The sequence below is a fragment of the Dipodomys ordii genome, unplaced genomic scaffold (assembly GCF_000151885.1).
Source record: "Dipodomys ordii isolate 6190 unplaced genomic scaffold, Dord_2.0 Scaffold37, whole genome shotgun sequence".
NCBI classification, from domain to species: domain Eukaryota; kingdom Metazoa; phylum Chordata; class Mammalia; order Rodentia; family Heteromyidae; genus Dipodomys; species Dipodomys ordii.
In genome coordinates, this window is record NW_012267253.1 from 13,823,974 (window position 1) to 13,846,383 (window position 22,410).

The 22,410-nt window shown below is 39.0% G+C and overlaps 1 protein-coding gene across 1 annotated transcript in view; it reads left to right on the forward strand.

Moving 5' to 3' along the window:
* Eml6 (echinoderm microtubule associated protein like 6) overlaps nt 1-22,410 on the forward strand; it is a 256,723-nt gene that overhangs the window by 101,702 nt on the left and 132,611 nt on the right. Inside the window, exons 4-6 of the mRNA XM_013017915.1 lie at nt 3,610-3,678; nt 10,124-10,309; nt 12,228-12,363. Of these exons, the coding sequence (XP_012873369.1) occupies nt 3,610-3,678; nt 10,124-10,309; nt 12,228-12,363 (391 nt within the window). The remainder of the gene's footprint in view (nt 1-3,609; nt 3,679-10,123; nt 10,310-12,227; nt 12,364-22,410) is intronic.

Genomic DNA, 22,410 nt, shown 5'->3' on the forward strand with positions numbered 1-22,410 from the left:
TCAAGTGGTAGAGCGCTAGCCTTGAGCTGAAGAGCTGAGGGACAGTGCCCAGGCCCAGAGTTCAGGCCCCACGACTGGATCCCCCCCCCAAAAAAAAAAAGAGTGGACTTGGTCTCAGTACATACGATTGTGATGCTATGAGTGTGAGAACAGGTCCCCACACAATTTTTTATCTAAATTATTCTATGATTACTATGTTAAGTTATCAACACTTTTGTAATGCCTGACCTGAATTAATAAAGTATATGTCAGATTTTGGGGCTGATTACCTTGGGGGAACATATAAAAAACTACAATTGTGAATACTTTAATCAGTGAAATCCTCTTTCTCAGATAAAATAAAGAGCTTAATATAATCACTTTCTCATATATAAAGTGCTTTTATCCCAGTGTTGAATTCATATTGAACTAAATTTGGCCTAAGCCTGATCCCATGCTTTGAGGCTGTATGTATATAAGAAACTGTATCTTTCCCTGGTACATCAACAAAATGAAAGCCAAAGTTAGGAGTATACTTTTGTAACAAATATCTGAGTCAGACCCAGTAGCTGAGCTTCTGCTAATCCAAGGAAGCCAATTGCTCAGATCATACCTAAGAGAGACAGATGGCAAGCTTTACCACTGAGCTGTTTAGAGCTGGTTCTTACCATAGTTCCCTGTTTGTGTACTTTCCCTGTTTCTGTATTTGTAAAGTAGAGCTTTCTAAATTTACTAATTCTGAAGTCTGTCCAGTTTGAAAATAACCTCTGGTCAATTAAACTGTCTAATTCATCTAAACTTTTTTCTTTTAGCATTATTAAATATACCAAGACCTACTTGTCTGAATTCTGTTACTGTGTCCTATTGAATTGTTATACTTTTTAGTTAGGGGAATATTGTAAAAAGTACAGTGTTACTATAGTGAGAAGTTATAACCAGTTATAACCCTTGCCCATAAAACCTGGCTCTGGTCTCTGGCTCTCTTAAGAGAAAATGGCATATGTAAAAATGGAAAAAATGAATATATTTGTAATTATGGTTATATTTGGGGAAAGATTAAAAATCTCAATTTGTTTCTTGCTTTCCTATAGTATGCAGTGTTACAACTTATAGAAAAAATTTGAAGAAAAGCCAGGATGTGTGTGTGTGTGTGTGTGTGTATTTAGTTATATGCCCCAGTTACTGGGAAATAGGACTGAGTGTGGATTCTCTGAACACAGCTAGTGGGTCGAAAAGCATTCTGCCACTTTCAAAGCCTACACTTTGCCTACTCAGGAAATCCAGGGGCTGCTCTAACTTTTTTATGGTGAAATTTTTGATATTTATTTATTTATCTATTTATTTATTTAGTCCATCATGGGGCTTGAACTCTGGGCCTGGGCACTATCCCTCAGCTCTTCAACTCAAGGCAAGTGCTCTACCACTTGAACCACAGTATCACTTCTGGTTTTCTGGTGGTTAATTGGAGATAAAAGTCTCACGGACTTTCCTGCCCAGGCAGGCTTTAAACCATGATCCTCAGATCTCAGCCTCTTGAGTAGCAAGGATTACAGGCGTGGGCCACTGGCGCCAGGCCCAGCTTTTGGGCTTTTATTAACCTAGGTTAAAAAATGTTTTCTTTGGAGAGCGAAGGGCAAATAGCTTTAGCTACCAGATGCCGAGTCCTCTCAGGCAGCTAGCTTCTTGAGTCTTCCTTTTGTCTTAAGAAGCCAGTCCCAAGAAGCTGTGTACTAGCCTGAAGCATCCTGAACTTCCTTTATTTTGGAGATAGGGTCCTAAATGCTCAAGAGTGTGGAGTGACTTCACTCATGCCCAAGTGCATGGTCCCTTGTGGGCCTTTTAGTCAGCCCACATAGGCAGAAATTTTCTCAGGAATCGAATGTACTTTCATCCTGCTAGGCTTGGCTGGACAGTGGGCCTAGGGTGGGGTGGTGAGAGGGGGTGGAGTAACAATAGCTATAGGGAAATTTACCTGGATACACACATTCATCATTTCAGGGTTGGGTGTGTGGGGCTGTTAATCTACCTGTTTAGCTGAAAGATTATTTCACTGAAATATTTGCCTTCCTTTGTTGGGTTTGTGTGTCCAGAGACTCTCAGGACCAAAACCAGCTCACCCTGATGACTTACTTCAATTCCTAGCCATTTTTACCCAAGCAGTGGGACATAGACACTGGTCACAATCTGATTTGTAGCCCAGTGCTGGTGGCTTACACTTGCAATCCTAGGTGCTCAGGAGGCTGAGATTTGAGGATTACGGTTTCAGGCCAGCCTGGGCAGGAAAATCTGTGAGACTCTTATCTCCAATTAACTACTAGAAAATCGAAAGTGGAGCTCAAGTAGTAGAGCATTAGCCTTGAGCAAAAAAGCCTGAGTTTGAGCCCCAGGAGTGACACCCAAACTACAACAACAACACTAAAAACTACAGCATATCTGGGTCAGATTAAAATTAAGGTTTAAAGGACTATTTTAGGTGTTCTAAGCTAGTGTCAGATAAATGCCTCTTTCATATTTTCTATAATTACTAGAGACTGTGGTCCACAATAAATTGCAATCAATTATTAAGAAAATTCCTAATTACAATAAAGAATTTGATCATTCTTTCCATTTTTGTTAAGAAAAGCTGTGTCAAGGTGCAATCACAGTTTTAGGCCAAAACCCTAACTCTAAAGGTTCTAAGTCAGGTCTGGCCATTTACCCTGAAGAAGGCAAATAGGAAGTAATGGTAAAAAGGTGGGATGGGATTTTTAATCAATATAGCTATTTGGGGAAGATGGAAAGTAAGCATTTCACCCTGTCTTCAGAGTATTGATATGAGCTTTAGGTTTACATAGAGAATGAGTTTGGTCAGGAAACAAAGAGATATGCATAATTTAGTAGTCATGGTCAAAGTTTAGTCTACTTAGCCATCTCAATTGTAGATCTACAAGATGGTTTGAAGAAGTCGCTATTGTTGAGAGGATACTCTTGTTCCCATGAGATGGTGGCTCATCATGGAGTAATCCTCTGTGAAACTCTGTTCTTCTTGCAATCCCAGGTGGCTACAGGTTTAGGACATGGCTAGGTGCCATTTGGGAACTGTGGGACAAGACATTGTAAGATGCCTCAGTTACATGCAGAGTTAAGCAAGATTCTGATCCAAAGTTTTAAAACAAAGGCATCACATAAAAATGAAGGTATGGATGCCAGGCTTTTATCCCACTCTTAGTTAGCTTATTAGCCTGCTTATTTTTATTAGACCCAGGGCTGTTTATCAAGAAGCAGTTTCTAAGTACCTGTGACTTAAATATAAAATATTTTATTAAGAGAAGAGCTTTGGAAAATTGGACCAAAACATTGCCATTCATTTATTTTTTGTTTTCTTTGAGTGGACAAAACTAAAAATATGTCAATCAGTTTGTTCTCAGTTACTGTGGGTGGTGTGCCTGTACTTAAGCCTACAGTAAGTAGCTATATCTGGATGTAAGTATTATAAGTACATTACACATTCTCATGGCCAGAGTCTTCATTTCCATTCTGTGCAGGTAACATTGGGTTCTAAATGTTTTAAGGTAGAGTCTTGCCAGTTGTACTGGCCTCTGAAAAAAGTACAAAAACATAGAAAATGATCAGTATTTCTTTTTTGGACAGATTTTTGATATTTCCTGGGATCCATATCAGCCAAACAGAGTGGTTAGCTGTGGAGTAAAACATATAAAGGTAACGTGGTTACTTTTTAACTAATACCTTGTATGGAAAGAATTTTAGGTCCTGATAAAGATTCCTGGATGTTCAGAAACTGTTTGACTTTGCTTTTTTCCAGCTTAAATTTAGAGCCCTGCTAGCTGTTTTCTCTGGTCCTGAAATAAATTAAGATTTTTTCTAAGAAGTGCAAAGCAATGTCAATAAAGTGAAGTGCTCAACCCAAAGCTGAAAAAGAAATTTAATTAATTAAATATTAAACTGAAGTTACATGAAGACTTCTAAGGGTTGCATACTTAAAAATAGTTCTTTTAATGTTATTATGATATATACATAATGCTACATTTTCTGATGTGTTGATATATTCTCTTAGAAGAGAAGTATTTAATATGGAAGTAGATATACAGTGCAGTCCTTCCAGAGACAATGTTTTTTAAACATCTGTCTTCCTCTAGAATACACACCCAAACTCCATTCTAATAAGAACCACATTTACTTCTTCTATTTTATTATACAGGTAGCAGAATTAATTCCATCAACAGCCTGTGCTTTCATATAGAACAAATGTTTTCTAAACTATAGAATATGTTGTAGGAACTTCTGTGTAAAATGTTATGAATAGTGTAAATTAATATCAATAAATAAGGTATAAGGATTACTCTGTTAAAAGGACCATATGTGGATCTCTGCGAGTATAAACATACTGCATTTCTATGTGAATGGAATAGATGCTATATTATCATGCAACTAGCCACTCCTATTTTCCAGTTCTTTTGTTTTACTTTTATGATCTTGTTCATTATTTCTACTTAATGATAAGATATGAAATAGACCATAAGTGCTCAGAAATAAATATAACAAGAACTATGTAAGATACATTTAAAGCATACTATAAAACTTTATAGAGACACATAAAAGAAGTCTTAGACAAATAGAAAGTATACGGATTTCTGGCATCAAAAATTTAGAAATGGGGCTGGGAAAGTGGCTCAGTGGTAGAGTGCTTGCCTTGCATGCATGAGGCCCTGGGTTGATTCCTCAGCATTACATAAGCAGAAAAAGCCGGAAGTAGTGCTGTGGCTTAAGAGGTATAGCATTTGCCTTGAGCTGAAGAGCTCAGGGACAGTGCCTAAGCCCAGAGTTCAGGCCCCATGACTGACAAAAAAAAAAAATTAGAAATGTACCATTTCTTTCCAAGTTAATTTATATTTGCCACAAATTAAGTTATAATCCTTATTGTTGTGGTTATCTGTCCTTTTAAGTTACTCTACACTGGGCTGGGAAGGTGGCTCAGTGGTAGAGTGCTTGCCTTGCATGCCTGAGGCCCTGGGTTCGATTCCTCAGCACCACATAAGAGAAAAGCCGGAAGTGGTGCTGTGGCTCAAGTGGTAGAGCGCTAACCTTGAGCTGAAGAGCTGAGGGACAGTGCCCAGGCCCAGAGTTCAGGCCCCACAACTGGACCCTCCCCCCACCCCCAAAAGTTACTCTACATTAATTTGGAAGGATTAAAAATCTAGAATAAGAACTTTGGGATAAAAAGAACAATAATGGCAAATATTCACTATTTATTAATGTAGTTAGAATTTAAAATAACAAAAATGGTAGAAGACTGGGATAAGGAGAAAAATCAATTTTTCTAACAGCTCAGAAATAGACATTAATATGTGTGACAGATTAGCATATAACAATAGTATCTGTTAACTATCAGGCACTGTAACTATTTTAGGGAGAGTGTATTACTTCATACTATATGCCACATAAATTGAAAGTGAATTTAAGAGTTAGATATTTAAAGAAAACTAAGAGAAATGTGTATGCAAATGTGTAAGTCCTCTAAACTTGGAGAAAGAGCCTTCTGAATGTATAAGCAAAGACAAAAGCCATAGGGTATTTACCATGTTGATAGATTTATTCTATTATTCAATTATTTATTATTCATAAAATATTTTGTTAGCTTATCCCTGCAAAGATGGAAACCAGGAACTAGCAACTATAAATGACAAGTGTAGCAATACCGCTGTGTTCTTCAAATAAAAACTGGAAAACCTGTAGAATGGACATAGAGAATTGACAAAAATGAAATCTTAGTCATTTAAGAGTATGGACTTAAGAATACATTTAATATGTTAAATATTGCAATTAAGTTGTACCCAGTGTTGTGAGGGATTCTATTTATTTATTTAATTTTTTTTGGGGGGGTCCGGTCATGGGGCCTGAACTCTGGGCCTGGGCGCTGTTCCTCAGCTCTTCAGCTCAAGGCTAGCGCTCTACCACTTGAGCCACTGCGCCACTTCCGGCTCTTTTTCTTTGTGCTTATGTGGTGCTGAGGAATCGAACCCAGGGCCTCATGCATGCAAGGCAAGCGCTCTACCACTGAGCCACCTTCCCAGCCCTGTACAATATTTTCACAATAAAAAAAAAGAAGAAGGAAGTGGCGCTGTAGCTCAAGTGGTAGAGCACTCGCCTTGAGCTGAAGAGCTGAGGGACAGCGCCCAGGCCCAGAGTTCAAGCCCCATGACCAACCAAAAAAAAAAAAAAAACATAAAAAAAAGAAGAAGTTGACTGGTGAATTTTAGGTAATTTACTATCCAAGGAAATAATTATTTAAAATTTTTTGTGTAGAATAAACCAGACATTCAATAATGTAATTCCCTTAGCATTTTAAAAATTAACCAGAGATTTGTATCTGCAACGTGAATTTCTGATTAGGTTAAAATATGATGAGGTACTGAGTTGGTTTTTTTAGCCGTATGTAAGGAAAACAGTGAGGTAATGATGAGTTCTATTAGTCTGTGTGGCTTTCTGGAAATCTGGTGCCCTGATCTGGAACCCATAATTCAACTTGAATGTTCCACACTAGGAAGCTGAGATGCAAGGATTTGTCCAACTTTGAATCCTAATTCTATCTCCTTCTACTTGACTTCTTCTACCTGACTATTTTATTTCCTCTAGGCTTTCTTCTTCTTCCTTCCAAGAGTTATGTTCAGTGACATATAGAAGCAGTAGGAATGCTGTAATGTTAATGATAATGTTAACGTTCCCTAAGATTACAAAATTGATGGCAGACCTAAACAAAGCCTCTGGCTCTGTTTGAGGGCCTCTTCCTGCTAAGAAGTTACTTCCTTAATACTCCATCTTGGCGTAACTTGTCTCCAAAACCCAACAGTCATTGGGATTCTAACTAGATGAGCTGCTTGGTTTGAAAGAATTCTTTGGATTCCTCTCTATTTCTTTCTTTAGCTAACTCTATCTTTTAATCCGTTTTAAGAGTAGAGACACATGAAATCCAGGAACATTATTTGGACACATTAAGAGTGCTAATTGTTTTGGGCTTAGGCATGTGTCCTCAAAACAAAACAAGAATCTCTCCCTCAAGGGAAGAATTTGCAAATATCCTCTTAGCTACCCTTTATTAATGCTGTTCAGAAATAACTCAACAGTAAATTTAAGCAGGCTTATTATTTGTCTGTTATTTTTGTTACTGAATGTGATAGGTTCAAATCTTGGTGAATATAAAGCCAGAATAAGCACAAGTCAGGATATGAGTGGAGAAAGATTTATTTCCTACAACAGGTAAGGAGACCATAGAAAGTGATTCCTCCTTTTTTTTTTTCTGGTCCTGGGGCTTAAATTAAGGGCCTGGGCTCTGTCCCTGAGCCTCTCTGTGCTCAAGGCTAGTGCTCTGCCACTTGAGCCACAGCGCCACTACTTCTGGCTTTTTCTGTTTATGTGATACTGAGGAATCAAACCCAGCCTTCCTGCATGCTAGGCTAGCACTCTATCACTAAGCTACATTCGCAGCCTGATTCCCTCCTTGAACGAAGGAAGCATGGGCATTTCATTAAGAAAGCCTGGCATATTCACAAGATAACACACTTCGTGGTGGACATCATCCCATGCATGCTCAATTCAAGATGCACCTGACTGAGCATTTCAGTTTAACATCATAGTTCAAGAAGGATAGATGGCAGAAAGGAACAGCCAAAGGAAAGGATACTTTGAAGGTGTGTTAATATTTGCCTTGGTAGGTGCCTGCCTTATACTTTATCTTTGTTTTCTATATTAGATTCAGGGTTCCTCCTCTTTTTTATTCTCCCCATACCCTCCATTATCTTTGATTTCATTTACAAGTTGAGTGCAAAAAGCTTTGCATTTCAAGAAAAGATATGTGTGAAATTTTCGTAGTTTGGGAAAATATTTTCTGGTTTCCCAAGCTTCGAGTGTTTGACAAACAGTCAAATTACAATTCTCCAAAATGAGTGCTCACAAAATAGTTAACAACTGAACATCTGCTTCGTCAGTTTTACAGCAAGTGAGCCAGCAGGTTTGTGGGTACTCTTGAGCCTTTTCCCAGTTTTTAGTTACAGACTGAAGGAACCTAGGGGACTACCTAGAGCCAAACAAACTCCAAGGTACCTGCCAGTTCTAACAAAATTTGTGACTGGAGTTTGGAGAAGATGAACAATGTATGTCCATTTGCTGTAAATTTAAGGGTGTGTTGCTACCCTAAAATACCACTGCTTTCTATATGGAAAATGGCTCTCAAAAAGAGAGTCTTTCAGGTATTCACCTTTTTCTGCAGAAAAATTCATTTGTTAGCCTGGCATCACATCTCTATGTGCTTTAGAAGGAGAATCATGTGACTATGTAAATCGTTTTGTGTGGGCATTGTAGCATCTGACTGCATGATTTTTGTCAGAAAACCTGTGTGTGACCAAACATGAGATAATAATCTCTTATTTTCTTGTAGTTTTCCAGACAGAAATTTTAGACTCAGGCCAGGGAGGCACCTTCCAAAGTAAAAGGACAAATCACTCTCCAGTTGATCTTGATGCATGAGGAAACATAATGAGAAAGGAAAATGCATGCCTAAAAGTGCCACTGAGCAGCAAGCTCTCTGGCATATTTGTGCAACCAGTAATCATTTGTGTCTTAGCAGTTTGTTGACATTTTCCCATTTAAAACTGAAGTGTTTTCCACAGGGTTTTTCTTCAAAGCTTCGTAGTGCTTTGATGTATACATCAACAAAAAATAATAATACCCAAATAAACAAATCACCAGAGCTGACAGGTTTCTCCTTGGAGGGGAGAGTCCTGCCCAGTGAAATGGTTGCACACTTGCATCTTGTGCTTGCTAAGGCAAGGCCTGCAGAACAGCCCTCCTCACCCCTGCCACCACCTCCACAGCTGCCTGCATGCCTGCCGCCCACCATTTCAGTGATGCCACCATCCCAGAACTGCTTCCTTCACTAGCCAGCTCCCTTGACAGGTCTCCAGTTTTCCTCTCCTGCAGGTACCAAATATTCTGGTTGTCATTGATTTTTTTCCCCCTTCATACATTCCTGCCATCTGGAGTCATCTAATCTTGTTCTCCTGAGCCAGATGCAATTTCTTTCTTACCACTGATCCAAATCCTATTCTTGTTCATTTCCTCTAGTCTAACTTGCTTGTCTAGCTCTGAATTTTGTTGTCCCTTGTGTATAATCTGAACAGACTGCTCTGAAAATCTTGCTCATTGTTTCATATGTATCTTCTTTATTAGTTAAAACCTTTTCAAGGCAAAGATCTAGATTTCCATAGTTTCTCATGTAAAACCCCCAATGAACCTGGACCTTTGGTAAACCACATATGCTTTCTTTTCTGCCCTTCCATGGGGGATAAGAAGACAATCTACCTTAGCCTATCCTCAGGGGAATTACTGAGAGCCTTTGTAAAGAGAGGGGCTGTATAAATGGAGGTGAGGTCATACATTCATACATTAAAACTATAGTGAAGAAAAACACTCGGTGTCTGTCATCTTGAGAGTGCCTCAGTTGCCCCTCACAGGCTCTATGCTTGTGGTCTAAAAGAGCATAACGCATTATTCAGCCATAGGAAAATATCACTTCTATTTTGAAACATTCATGAGTAAAATTTCTGAGGTAAAAAGATTATGTCACTTTTATTTTGAAAGTAGTTATATATATATATATACATCTATGTGTGTAGCTATATATAGATGCAAATATATATGTAAAAAATATATATCTACACACATTGATTGCCTAGATGATATATCAACATGCCAGCAGGAAGTTATAATTTCAATTTCCCTTTTTATATTCATCTAAAAATGTCTACAATAAACTTATCCTACTTTTATAATTTGTCAAAGAAATTAAACAAAAGCATGACTCATTACTTTTCTTTCAACTCTGAGAACATTGACACTTTCTATTTAGTTGCCATTCTAAGTTTTGACAGTTCAGAACTTGGATAGTTTAAAATATATCATTATAGGTTTTTCTGCTGTTCCTAGAGGAAGGCTAAAATGTGTTTTAGTTCTCTGCCATTACTGAGAACCAATTTACTTGTGCTTGGTTCAGACATGGTGCATTATCTAAAATGTACTGAAAGGTGAATACCTATGATACAGTGCATTAAGATACTTTATTATGGAATTGATTTCTTTTATCAATTTCTAGTTTTGGACACTATGTGGAAATGCCCTGACTGCAAAAAGAGGGATATTTGGCAAAACGGGAGATCTTCAGACCATTCTTTGCCTTGCATGTGCCAAAGAAGACATCACCTACTCTGGTGCTTTAAATGGTGACATCTATGTCTGGAAAGGGCTCAATTTAGTCCGTACCATTCAAGGTGCACACAGTGTGAGTATGGCCAAATGGGAATTGGGGGAGGACTTACACTATACGAGTTAAGATCACAAATCCTTGTATTTCCCTCCTACCCCCAACTTGAGTGAGAAGACTTTTACCAAGCACTCCCAAAACACACACGAAGACTTCCTCAACCATTTTTGTTCATCTAAAAGAAAAATATCTCAAAAAGTATACAGACTCAGCCTCCACCGTAATAGGCAGATTTGTGTTTATTCATCCATTAGTTTCACAGGAGACTGGAACCATTTCCTCCTAAGTTCTCAAATTGTAAAGTGCCTGAAGTCCCTTGGGGTCTTGCTTCCATTCACATTCTACAGTGTGGATCTAGGTGATGAGTGGTGCTGCTGCTCTGTGGCCCAGAGTTGGAACCAGAAGGCCATGGGTGACTGTTATTTTTATGCTGATTTTCCTCACTTATGCAGAGGTGCCAGAGTGTCACAGATGCCATTGATAGCCTTCTCTCTTGATGGTCTGCTCTATAAAAACAAGGACAAACTTTTATTGACACTCTTTTGTCTGTTGACACACATGAAATTGGTCACATTGTTAATATCTACTGATGATACAGTGGAAATACCAGAAGAACAGAAGGATGAATATGAAAGGTAAAAGCTACTTTGGTGGATGGAAATTGGATAAAATATTCCTGGAAACTCAACAGATTTTAGTTTATAGCCTCTGAACTGACTCCCTGTTACTTTTTTGTTTCTGATACTATCAGGGGCTAGGAACAGATTTTAGTTTATAGCCTCTGAACTGACTCCCTGTTACTTTTTTGTTTGTTTCTGATACTATCAGGGGCTAGGAATGTGGCTCAGCAGTAAAGTGCTTGCCTACCATGCATGAAGCCCCAGGTTCGATTTCTCAATACCATATAAACAGAAAAAGCTGGAAGTGGCACTGTGGCTCAAGTGATAGCGTAGTAACCTTGAGCAAAAGAAGCTCAGGGACAGTGCCCAGGCCCTGGGTTCAAGCCCCATGACTGGGGGAAAAAATTGAACTGATATAGGGATCACACTCCAAGCCTCATGCTTACTATATACAATGCTCCACCATGAGCTATGTCCCTTGCCCCATATTACTCTACGTATATATAAAGGAAAGCTTCTTAAGCAACTCTTAGCAACAGAGCTATGAATTTAGCTCTTTCACTGTATTATATGTTGAAGACAAGTTTTCTTAGTTTCATTCATATGAGTGAAACAATTAAATAAAACATAGTAAAACAAGAGGTCAGTATTTGTCTTGATTCATAAAAGTAGCTGATATAGTAATCAAGTTTCTTTTTATACAGGTTCTTATGTCAACATGGTATGCTTCTAACACTTGAGCAAACCAAATAAACAAGTACATCACTTCAAGATGCACTTGACAAGTTCTGGTACACAAAGAGCATCTTTACCTGATGTGTAACAGGCTGACCCAGATTCGCTCTATGCTTTTGGTTAGGCTCACATGATGCCTGTTGAGCCATTGAGCTGTGTTTCAGATACCTTTACACTGGTAACAGGGTTCGTGTTCTTTGTGCGTCTGTACTTGATTACTTTGGACAGGAAATTTTTTAAAGAGCCTCCATTGTTTTACCTTTTTAGAAGGCTTAGTTGTCATATATAGGAATTTATGATTTCCATATCTGCTTTAATCAAGATATTCCTAAATAGCTTTTTTTTTTAAAAAAAGTAACTTGTTACCAGTTTTGTAATGCAAAAAGAGCACTGGAATACATTTGTTGGGGTGGTGATTATAAATATTTTAAAGTCTAGCTGAGATGAAAGATGATATAAATGTCTACTTGGTCTGTTGTCAGGAAATTGTTTCTTGTTTTGTTTTACTTCATAATGTTTTAAAATCAATTATGACTAACCTATGATTGTAATGTTGAATATTATCTGTTTTAACTGGGCAGGCTGGAATCTTTAGCATGTATGCATGTGAAGAAGGCTTTGCCACTGGTGGGCGAGATGGTTGTATACGATTATGGGATACTGATTTCAAACCAATAACCAAAATTGATCTCAGGGAGACAGAACAAGGATATAAAGGTAATGTATGTATTAATACTTACCTCTCATTCCAAAGGCATTAAGAACCCTGTGAAATTCTGTATTTCTTTTTCTGTTTTTGAATCTTTGAAATGAGGTCTCACTAATTATCCTGGGTTGGCTTCAAATGTGAGATCCTCCTTCCAAGTACTAGAATTGTGGACATGTACTACTATGCTTTGCTTGTGTTTCTATTTGAGAGAGTTAAATACAATGTGAAATTTTATACTGTATATCTTCCCTTTGTCTTCTACCTCGTTCAGTAAAGGATTTAAGGAAGTTAACATAAATACAATTAACAAATTATTTGTAGCAATAAAATAAATGATTACCATTTTTCCTAGCTAGCATAAAGATACCTGCATGCATTAGCAACAGTCCAGCAGCAAAGAAAAACAACATTACGGTAAAGCTACTGAGTGGTTTCTTAGGAGTTGATACCTTCAATGATAAAACTATGGACAAATTGGTCAACCTAAATGTGACTGTGCCCAACCTCTGAAGACAAATAAATGATAAGAAAAGTAAAGAAAATGAATGTTCTTTTTTTTTGTCGGTTGTGGGACTTGAACTCTGGGCCTGGGCGCTGTCCCTCAGCTCTTCAGCTCAAGGCAAGAGCTCTACCACTTGAGCCACAGTGCCACTTCCAAGAAAATGTTCTTTTAAAATAGATTTAAAGTAATACCTACCACATAATAGAAATAGGTTCAAATCCAACGTATTTAAATAACTGATGGTTAACTGTGGATGTTTGGGTTGTTTTTTTTAAACCATAAACTGGTTTCTTGTTGGGGATTATCACTTAAAACTTGTGGTTCCTTGGGCTAGGAAGGCGGCTCAGTGGTAGAGCGCTTGCCTTGCATGCCAGAGGCCCTGGGTTCAATTCCTCAGCACCACATAAGCAAAAAGAAAAAAGCCGGAAGTGGAGCTGTGGTTCAAGTGGTAGAGTGCTAGCCTGGAGCTGAAGAGCTGAGGGACAGCACCCAGGCCCAGAGTTCAGGCTCCACGACTAGACCCCCCCCCAAAAAACAAACAAACAAACAAAAAACTTGTGGTTCCTTGTGAATTGAACAAGTGATGTCATAATTTGATGACTTTTTTTTTTGTCAGCCACTTCACCTGATTCATCCAAAAATTATACCACATAATTGAGGATCAGGATCAAAGCCATTAATAACTTGCTTTGCTGTACTTTCCTCCTTCTCCTCTTCCTCCTCTTCCTTCTTTTGTTGGTTGTGGGGGTTGAACTCCGGGCCCGGGCGCTGTCCTTCAGCTCTTCAGCTCATAGCAAGCGCTCTACCACTTGAGCCACAGGGCCGCTTCCAGTTTTCTAGTGGTTTGTTGGAGATAAGAGTCTCACGGACTTTCCTGCCTGGGCTGGCTTTGAACCAGATCCTCAGATCTCAGCCTCCTGAGTAGCTAGGATTACAGGTGTGAGCCACTGGTGCCTGGCTATACTTTTCTTCTTGATACAGAGTGGACCCTGATTCTCAGAGTTTTGGAGCTGGCTCATAATGAACAGTGATGCATTAAGGTCTTTATATTATTGACACAGTCAACCCCATTGCCACCTCCTATCCCCACATTATAAGGAGAACAGTTATGGATGTTCTCCATATTGAAGCCATCTAGGCAGATTTCTATACAAAAACCCCTTGACAGAACTAAAGCAGCCCTGAATGGTACATGGTAGACAGATGGAGCCCAAGACAGGTCTACATCCTGTAGGATGTGTCCTGTGACAGCAGAACTTAGTTTATCAGGGAGGAATTGGCATGCATGCTAGATAGATGATGAATGGGACATTCACTTATCAGGGGGAAAAGTAGATTTTTATCACTTGTCAGGGGGAAGAGTAGACTTTGCTCTTATAGGATGGCTATATAAAATCTTCTACTTTAGCCTCAAGGAATTCCTGGGAAGAGTGGGGTTAGAAGGGAGCTCTTAGAAGAATGGATCACAGGCTGTGTGGATTGCTGATTGTCTTGACTTTTTAGAATTGCCACTCACTGATAGTAGTCATTAAGGTTTTTACCTTGCTGTTAATACATCTTTTAAAACTTTTTCTTATGGTATCTGTATAGTATCTGTAAAATCACAGGCTTAATATGCTGCATTTTCTTACTCATTAAAGCAAGTTCTAACTATGGAAATAAGAGATCAGCACCCTCCTAAACTTATTTTGCATTCCCCTTCCCCCATACCTGAGCTGATGCATTTTTCCTAGAACTGTCACAGTTCACTGGATCCCACCAAACTTCAGAGATGATGGGGTTCCTTCCGGCCCTCAGTGAAAAGAGAATATACAGCTAGAGTCAAAAGAACTGAAGACTCCTGATTGAATTACTAGTCCCCACCAAATCCAGCCCTATCACCCTAGATCTGGGGGTTCTGAAGCCTGTGTGGAACAGGGCAGGGCCATGCTGGGAAGTCTGCTGTCCATCACCCTCATCCTGGCCTCAGCCATCCTCATGCTGATGCTGGAAAGGAGCTTGTTGAGTTCAGAAGTCACTTTGCACAACTCAGACCAGGAGTGAGTCTCAGGATAGGCTTTCTGTTGTAAACTCTAGCTTTCTAGGCCACCTGTGACAAAGGTAGGCCTTCAAAAGCACATAAAGATGAACCCCAAGGCCACAGTGATACTGGAGACCCAGCACAAGCATAGGAACTAAAATACAAAGGATTTGAGATTAAAAGCCCTGAATATGTAAACAGTTTTCTGGCTCCGCCAGGTGATACCAGACCCTTGATCCTTTGAACATTCATAGGATGTGAGTTAAATAGAAGGGAGGGGAAAGTGTCAGGGAAAGAACAGAATGGAAAGAAGAAGGCAGAGTGATGGAGTTGTTTTGGGGGTACTTTGTACTAGCCTGAAAATAATCTTGACCTACTTCATCAACTCTTTGCTTAAAAAATGCAACTAGCAGCCTGCCACTGGTGGCTCATGCCCATAATCTGAAGATCCATCTAGTTCAAAGCCAACCCAAGCTTGAAAGTCAGTGAGATTCTTATCTCTAATAAACTACTCAGAAAAAGCTGGAAATGGCTCTGTGGCTCAAGTGGTAGAGCACTAGCCTTGGGTAAAAGAATCACAGGGACAGAGCCTAGGCCCTGAGTTCAAGCCCCAGGACTGGCAAATAAAAACAGAAAAATGGAAATAGCATACATTTGAAAGGAGTGGATTTAGTCAAAGCAACTTACTCTCAGTTGGGGCATAAAGATACATGTATGGATGGTTTTCTTACTTTATGGAACTTACTGACATATGTGAACTTTCCTCCATATTTTTCCCATGTGTGTAATAATAACTCTTGAATTCATTTCTATGAGGATGTGGTGACTTCTCATTTTACCCTAATGGCTTTCTAAACAAACTTAGCAAGAGAATTATAGTTGTGATCCCAATCTCATCACATGGTACTGATCATTTTCTGTGCTCTTTAAATTTAAAACATTAGCTAAAATTAAGAAACTTGTTACTTATTTAGCATTTGGAAATTCAAGTCTTTATATAGATCACATTTAGTGTGCTACCTATAAAGACTTCTGTAAACTTCTTCCTGTACAAAAAGAATACAACAGTTTTCAAGTTTAAAAAAATTGTGTACATTTTCATCTTCTGGTAGCTATTAACTTCTTAGGTATCAAGAGAGACAGATAATTTTTTTAAAAAATAAACTAAAATACTACTAAACTTAGCTAGGCATGGTGGTACATTCTTGTAACCCAGCACTTGGGAGACTGAGGTAGGAAGATCATGAGTTTGAGGTCAGTCTGGACTACACAGTGAGACCTTGGCTCAAAAAACAAAAGAACAAACAAACAAAAAAATAAAAAACAACAAAAACTAACCTTAGAAATATGATAGACTTTGTTATGGAAAGCCTCTATCACTCAGTTATTACATCTTTGTAGTCAAGCATAAGCTAATTAAAAGTCTTAAGTAAGATTTTTGACTTTCAGTATAAGGAGGGTGATGTGTAAATAAGCTTAGAATTGGGTCAAGCTCACATCCATAAGAATTAGCAAGGCCAGAACTGATTCCTAGGGCTTCTTCATCCCTTCTGTCCTTTAAAGCTAAGTCTGAGGAAATGTCCTTCACATTTCCCAATCAAGGGAATTGTAGAGTTTCACTTATTCCGGTGACTTACACAATTTTGGCCACCAACCAGTTTTTTGCTGAGTGTTCAAAACTTTCTCTAGCAACATCTACCCATAACAGCTTATTCATTCAGGATCTGCAGTTCTGAAAGTCAAACAATTTAGAACTAAAAAAACTTTTTTAATGATGAATTTGGTAGCAAAAGGTGACCTAAATTGACATGAGGCTATTTACTGTCTTCCTCTGTCTGAATATTGATATATCTCACTACTGATTTTGTAGTGAGTGTTTGCTTCAGATTCCCTTGGACATATGTCAAGACAAAAGTCCAAACCTTTCTGAATTCCTAGCTGCACTTGACACTAAAGGATTTCAGACATGTGCGGTAAGGGACTGCCAATGGATGTTTCAATGATTTTGGGGTTCTGGAATTTTTAAGCCAGAGAGATAATGGATGTCTACAAAAGGACTCTCTCACCTAGATAAGTAGAATGAAGATGAGCTCAGGGTCATTAGCATCAAGCTAATTGCAGACTGAGGGTTCTAATTTCTCTCACAACAAACAATGTATTCTGCATTTAATGCTTTTTAAAACAAATAACCAAGTTTAAAATGATTTAGATAGTAGTAAGAGAAGCTAAAAATAGTTTCTTAAAGCAAGTCAACCAAAATGAATTATTTCTATGGTGGTAACATAGTTTGAATTAATGGCTATAAATGATTATGTCTGAAGGAATACAGTAATTAGTCACACAGCCTAAGATGTATTATTTATCCATTCAATAAACACTCATTAGCACTTACCAAGTTTCCAGTTCTTATGCCAAGGAACTGGATAGAAAGTTCTATGAAGCCTGCATTAGTCATGATTACATTTTACTAGGGGCGGATTGTATATTTGTTATAATCGCAAGCCCCTGTTTATTGAATTGTTGCTTTGTCCATTGAACTATAAACTCTAAATCCAGAGAAATCCTGCATTAAGCCCATGACTGAGGAAGAGTTGGAGACTTGAGATCCCAAAGATACAAAGTGCCCCTTCTTCAACTTGTCACATGTCTACTGCTTCCTCCAGGCACGGGCCATCGTTCCATTACATAATTTACAGCAGTTCCTGTGTAATTTGTGTCCCTGCTTTGATAATTTTTCTCCATATAGCAGCTCAAGAGATTGCTCGGTGTTTGACCTGGGCCAAATCCCATGATTCCCTTCCCTAAACCCTTACTCCACATTTGAGCTGCTCTCTCTGCTTGCAGAGGGCTCCCCAATAACCTACAGGACTACTTCCTTCCTCTCCTTGAGTCCTTACTGCAGTGATGTCCGCCCTGGTCACCTCATTTGAATTGCAGCTGCCTGGACCAGTCTCTTCTCCCTGATTTGCTTTACACCTTGTAACATGGGGGTGTAACTCATCACTCCATGGCTTTGCACTTGTTTATGACTCTTCTTTGTTTCCACAAGAGTGAGGATCTCTTGGTTCTGTGAGCCTTCTGAGCACTTGCCAGTGTCTGGAATCACTGCGAGGTGAGTGGAGATCTTATGCTACAATCTGTGTGCAGAGCCAGGTGGCAGCCATGTGGAAGGAAGGACGTAGAATTGGTTCCTTTATAGCAACTGCTGTATTCAAGCTTGGTCCCCAAGATCCCAGAAAGGAGGCCATAGAATAGGTTGAACAAAGTGAGTGAGATTCATGGTTTCAAGTGTCTACTCGGAGAGTTCTTCCCTCCATGGCAAAGAGTAGATAGGGTGGAACAGGAAGAGGTGGAAACTCCATGTTCTTCCACTAACGGAATGTCAGGGCTCCCTTTTGGCTACATTCACAACAGCCTCTGTTATTGTTTGTTTTTGTATTATTATAGCCATTGTAACTGGGGTGAGGCAGAATCTCAGTGTGGTTTTGATTTGCATTTCCTTTATAGCCAGAGATGTTGAGCATTTTTTCATTTATCTATTGGCCATTTTTACTTCTGAGACAAGCCTCCTACCTATGGTCTCCTGTGTATCTTGGATCAAAGGCATGTACCATCATACTTGACTTACTGATTGAGATGTGATCTTGCTGATTTGCCCAGGATGGCCTCCAAATGCAAACCTCCCAATCTCTCTCCTCCTTTTTTTTGGGGGGGGTCCATTTGTGGGGCCTGAACTCTGGGCCTGGGCGCTGTTCCTCAGCTCTTCAGCTCAAGGCTAGCGCTCTACCACTTGAGCCACAGTGCCACTTCCAGCTTTTTTCTTTTTACTTATGTGGTGCTGAGGAATCGAACCCAGGGCCTCATGCATGCAAGGCAAGTGCTCTACCACTGAGCCACCTTCCCAGCCCTCTCTCCTTTTGAGTAGCTAGGATTATAGGTATGAGCCACCATAACCTAGCCTTCATTTTTCTTACCATTTTTCTTCCTTAGAATACATTAAGGGACATATGGCCTAACAGTTCTCAATCAGAGGAAATTTTACCTCTCTCTAGAGCACATTTGGCATTTTTGGAGATATTTTTGGATGTTACAACTGCACAAGTGTGATTGGCAGTTGTGGGTAGAGATTGAGGATGCTGCAAAACCTACTTCAATGCACAGGAGTCCCAACAATGAAGAATCACTTGGTCCGAAGTGTTAATGGTGTCACAGTTGAGAAACCGTGGTATAAAATATTCAAAAGACCTACTCAAACCTGAGAATACACTGATCACAAAAGAAATCTAACAGCTACTTCCTTGGGAGGCTTCCTTCCTCACCTTTCTGCTTCTCCTGGCCTCTGCCACTCCCCTGTGTGTCCACCGTCCTCCTGCAGGCCAGGCCCTCCGGTCTCATTGCTCTGCTTGGATGGCGCTGGCAGGCTGCCGAGGCATATGGTGTGGGAGCTGGAGACAGGGAGGTGTGCAACCAGGAGGCAAGGAGGTGTGTTTACTCAGACTCTGGTGTCAGACAAGCCGTGGGCTGGGCTGGCTGGCTGTTCATTCTTAGGGTAATTCTTCTGTCAACACATTTCTTGAGCTGACTTTCCATAAAAGACAGCCTGGGTCTTCATTCTTCCCCTGGGTAGAAGATTGTGGGTTTCTAGGTTCTGAGGTTTTGTTAAGCTCTAGTGCTCCTATGGCTAGAGGATCTTCGGGTCCTGTGATACATACAGATTTTGAAATAACCAGATGTGTTGTCTGCAACAACTTTCTCTGTGAATTCAACTGGAAACCTCAGGCAAAGAACTTTGAAAACAAGAGTAGTAGCTGAGCCGATGAACCGCATGTGGATGAAGAATCATCTCAGGCCCAGTCCTGGGAAAGGCCCTGTGACTCTTCCAGCAAAACCCAGTCCTGAATGCCTACTCTCTGGGGGCACTTGTACTGAGCTGTCTATACTCCAGATCCATTTAATCCTCGCACAGCTCTGGCCGTCCCTGCCTTGTTGATTCTGAGATCTGGTTATACAGATCCCTAAGCTTGGTTGAGTGCTTTGCTATCATTGTCTTAAAGTTATTAATCTTTTCTTTTAAGCCAAAATAAACCATGGACAGAAATTTTTTATTCAGTTTTCCTTTTCTAGCTTTAATTTAATATTTGCATTAATTTGTATTAATTATATGTAGTAATGCAGTTCATATTTCCATACATGCATGTAGCATATACCAATCAAATCTAACCCCTTCTACCATTTCCAACCTTTACTGAAGACTAGTCTACATTCAGGTTTCATGTGTGGGCATGCGCGTGTGCACACACACACATGCCTCGCTGTCAGCCACTGTTCCTTAACTTCTTTGCTCACGGGACAAAGCTCAACCACTTGAGCCACAACACCACTTCCCAGTTTTTGGTGGTTAATTGGAGATAAGAGTCTGTTGGCTTATCTGCCTAGCTTAGCTTTGAATCATAATCCTTAGATCTCAGCTTCCTTGAGTAGGTAGGATAACACCTGGCTCAGGTAAACTTTTTTTTGGCTTCCAAATGAGAGAGAGCTTGAGACATTTGTCTTCTTGTCTAGCTTATTTCACAATATAATGTCCTCCAGTTTTTGCCCTTTTCCTGAAAGTTAAAGGATTTCATTCTTCGGGACTGAATAATATTCCATTGTACATATATACATACATAAACACATACCAGTTCATACTTTGGTAGGCACTTGAATTGCTTAATTGAGATTTCTCTGGTTTCTTTAATGTAGGCACTCACAGCTGTGATCTCCTTTGCTCTATTCCAGAGGTTCTGGCAAGTTGTGTTAAAAACACAAAATAAATTTTTTACTTGACTCTAGGAATTTTCTAATTTCCACTTTTATTTCTTAAATAATCTACTGATCATTATTGTTCCTTGTGTTTGTATATTTTTTCTAGTTCCTCTTTCTGTTGATTTCTAGTTTTATCCCATTGTAGTCAGGTGAAATAAAGAAGTTATTTAAGTTTTCTTGTGTTTCTTAAGAGTTGCTTTATGTTGGAAACTATGCTGTTTTGAAAATGTTTCTTAGCCTATTAAAAAGAACATATATGTTCCATGGCCACAGGGAGGAATATTCTGTAGAGGTCTGTTTAGCCTATATGACCTATAGTGCCATTTGATCCTGGAGTTTTTTGTTTTGTTTTGTTTTTTCCGGTCATGGGGCTTGAACTCTGGGCCTGGGCGTTGTCTCCCAGCTCTTCGGCTCAAGACAAGCCTCTACCACTTGAGCCACAGTGCTACTTCTGGTTTTCTAGTGATTTATTGGAGATAAGAGTCTCATGGACTTCCTTTCCCAGGCTGGTTTTGAACCGTGATCCTCAGATCTCAGCCTCCTGAGTAGCAAGGATTACAGGAGTGAGCCACTGGCACCTGGCTCCTGGAGCTTTTTAAAAAAAATAATTTGATAATTTTTATTTTGGATTTGATAATTTATCTATTGGTGAGAGGGTTTTGAAGTCATTCATTATTATGTTTAGAGTAGAGTTTTGTTTTTATGTCTATAGTATCTGTCTTATGGGATCTGGCATGTTCATATCTGATGTATATATGCTTAGAATTGTTACAATTTCTTGATGATTTTTGAAATCAATATAATATGACCTTTCTTGTGTTCTCTAATTGTGGTTTAAAATTTGCTTTGTCAGATATGTGTAGAGCTACTACTGCTTCTTTTCAGGCTCCATTTGATTGAAGTACATGTTTTCTTCCTTTCAATTTAAGTCTGTCTTTGTCTTTGCCAATAAGGTGAATTTCTTATAGGCAAAAAATGATTCATCCATTGGACTATTTCTCTATTGGAGAATGTACACCATTAATATTGAATTATTACTAAAATATATGTAGTAATTCCTGTCCTTTTGTTTTTGTAACATTTGATTCTTTCCTAATCTTCATTTTCTTATCTACTCAACTAGTGAGATTTATTCATTTCCACACTTTCATTGCTGTGTTTATCTTCCTGTTCTTTAAGTAGGATTCCTAAAAATATCTCTGGTAATACTGGATAAGTGGTCATTTTTTAAAAATTCCTTTAACTTTTGTTTATAATGGAAACTTAGTTTTCCCTTCAGTTATGAAGATTGCTTTGCTAAAGTAATCTAAGTTGGCAGTTATTTTCTTTCAGAAGTTGAAGTACATCATTCTATGCCATCCTGGCTGTTAGAATTTTTGGGGAAAGGTGCTGTTATTCTGATGGGTTTGTCTTTATATGCGACTTGCTCCTTCTCTGGCAAATTTCAGTATTCTCTTCTTGGTCTGTATATTTAGCATTTTAGCTATAAATATGACAGATAACTTGTGGCATTTTTCTGTTTGATATTTTAAAAGTCTTCTGTATATCTAGATGGCCTTCTCTTTCTCAACATTTGGGGAATTTTCTATTCTTTTATTGAGTATGTTCTGTCAGTGTGGGCTTACACTTCTTCTATGCAGTGATAGGTTTGGTGGGTATTTTTTTGTCTTTTCTTTTTTGGTATTGGGGATCAAACCCAGGACATTGCACTTGTTAGGCAAGCCCTTA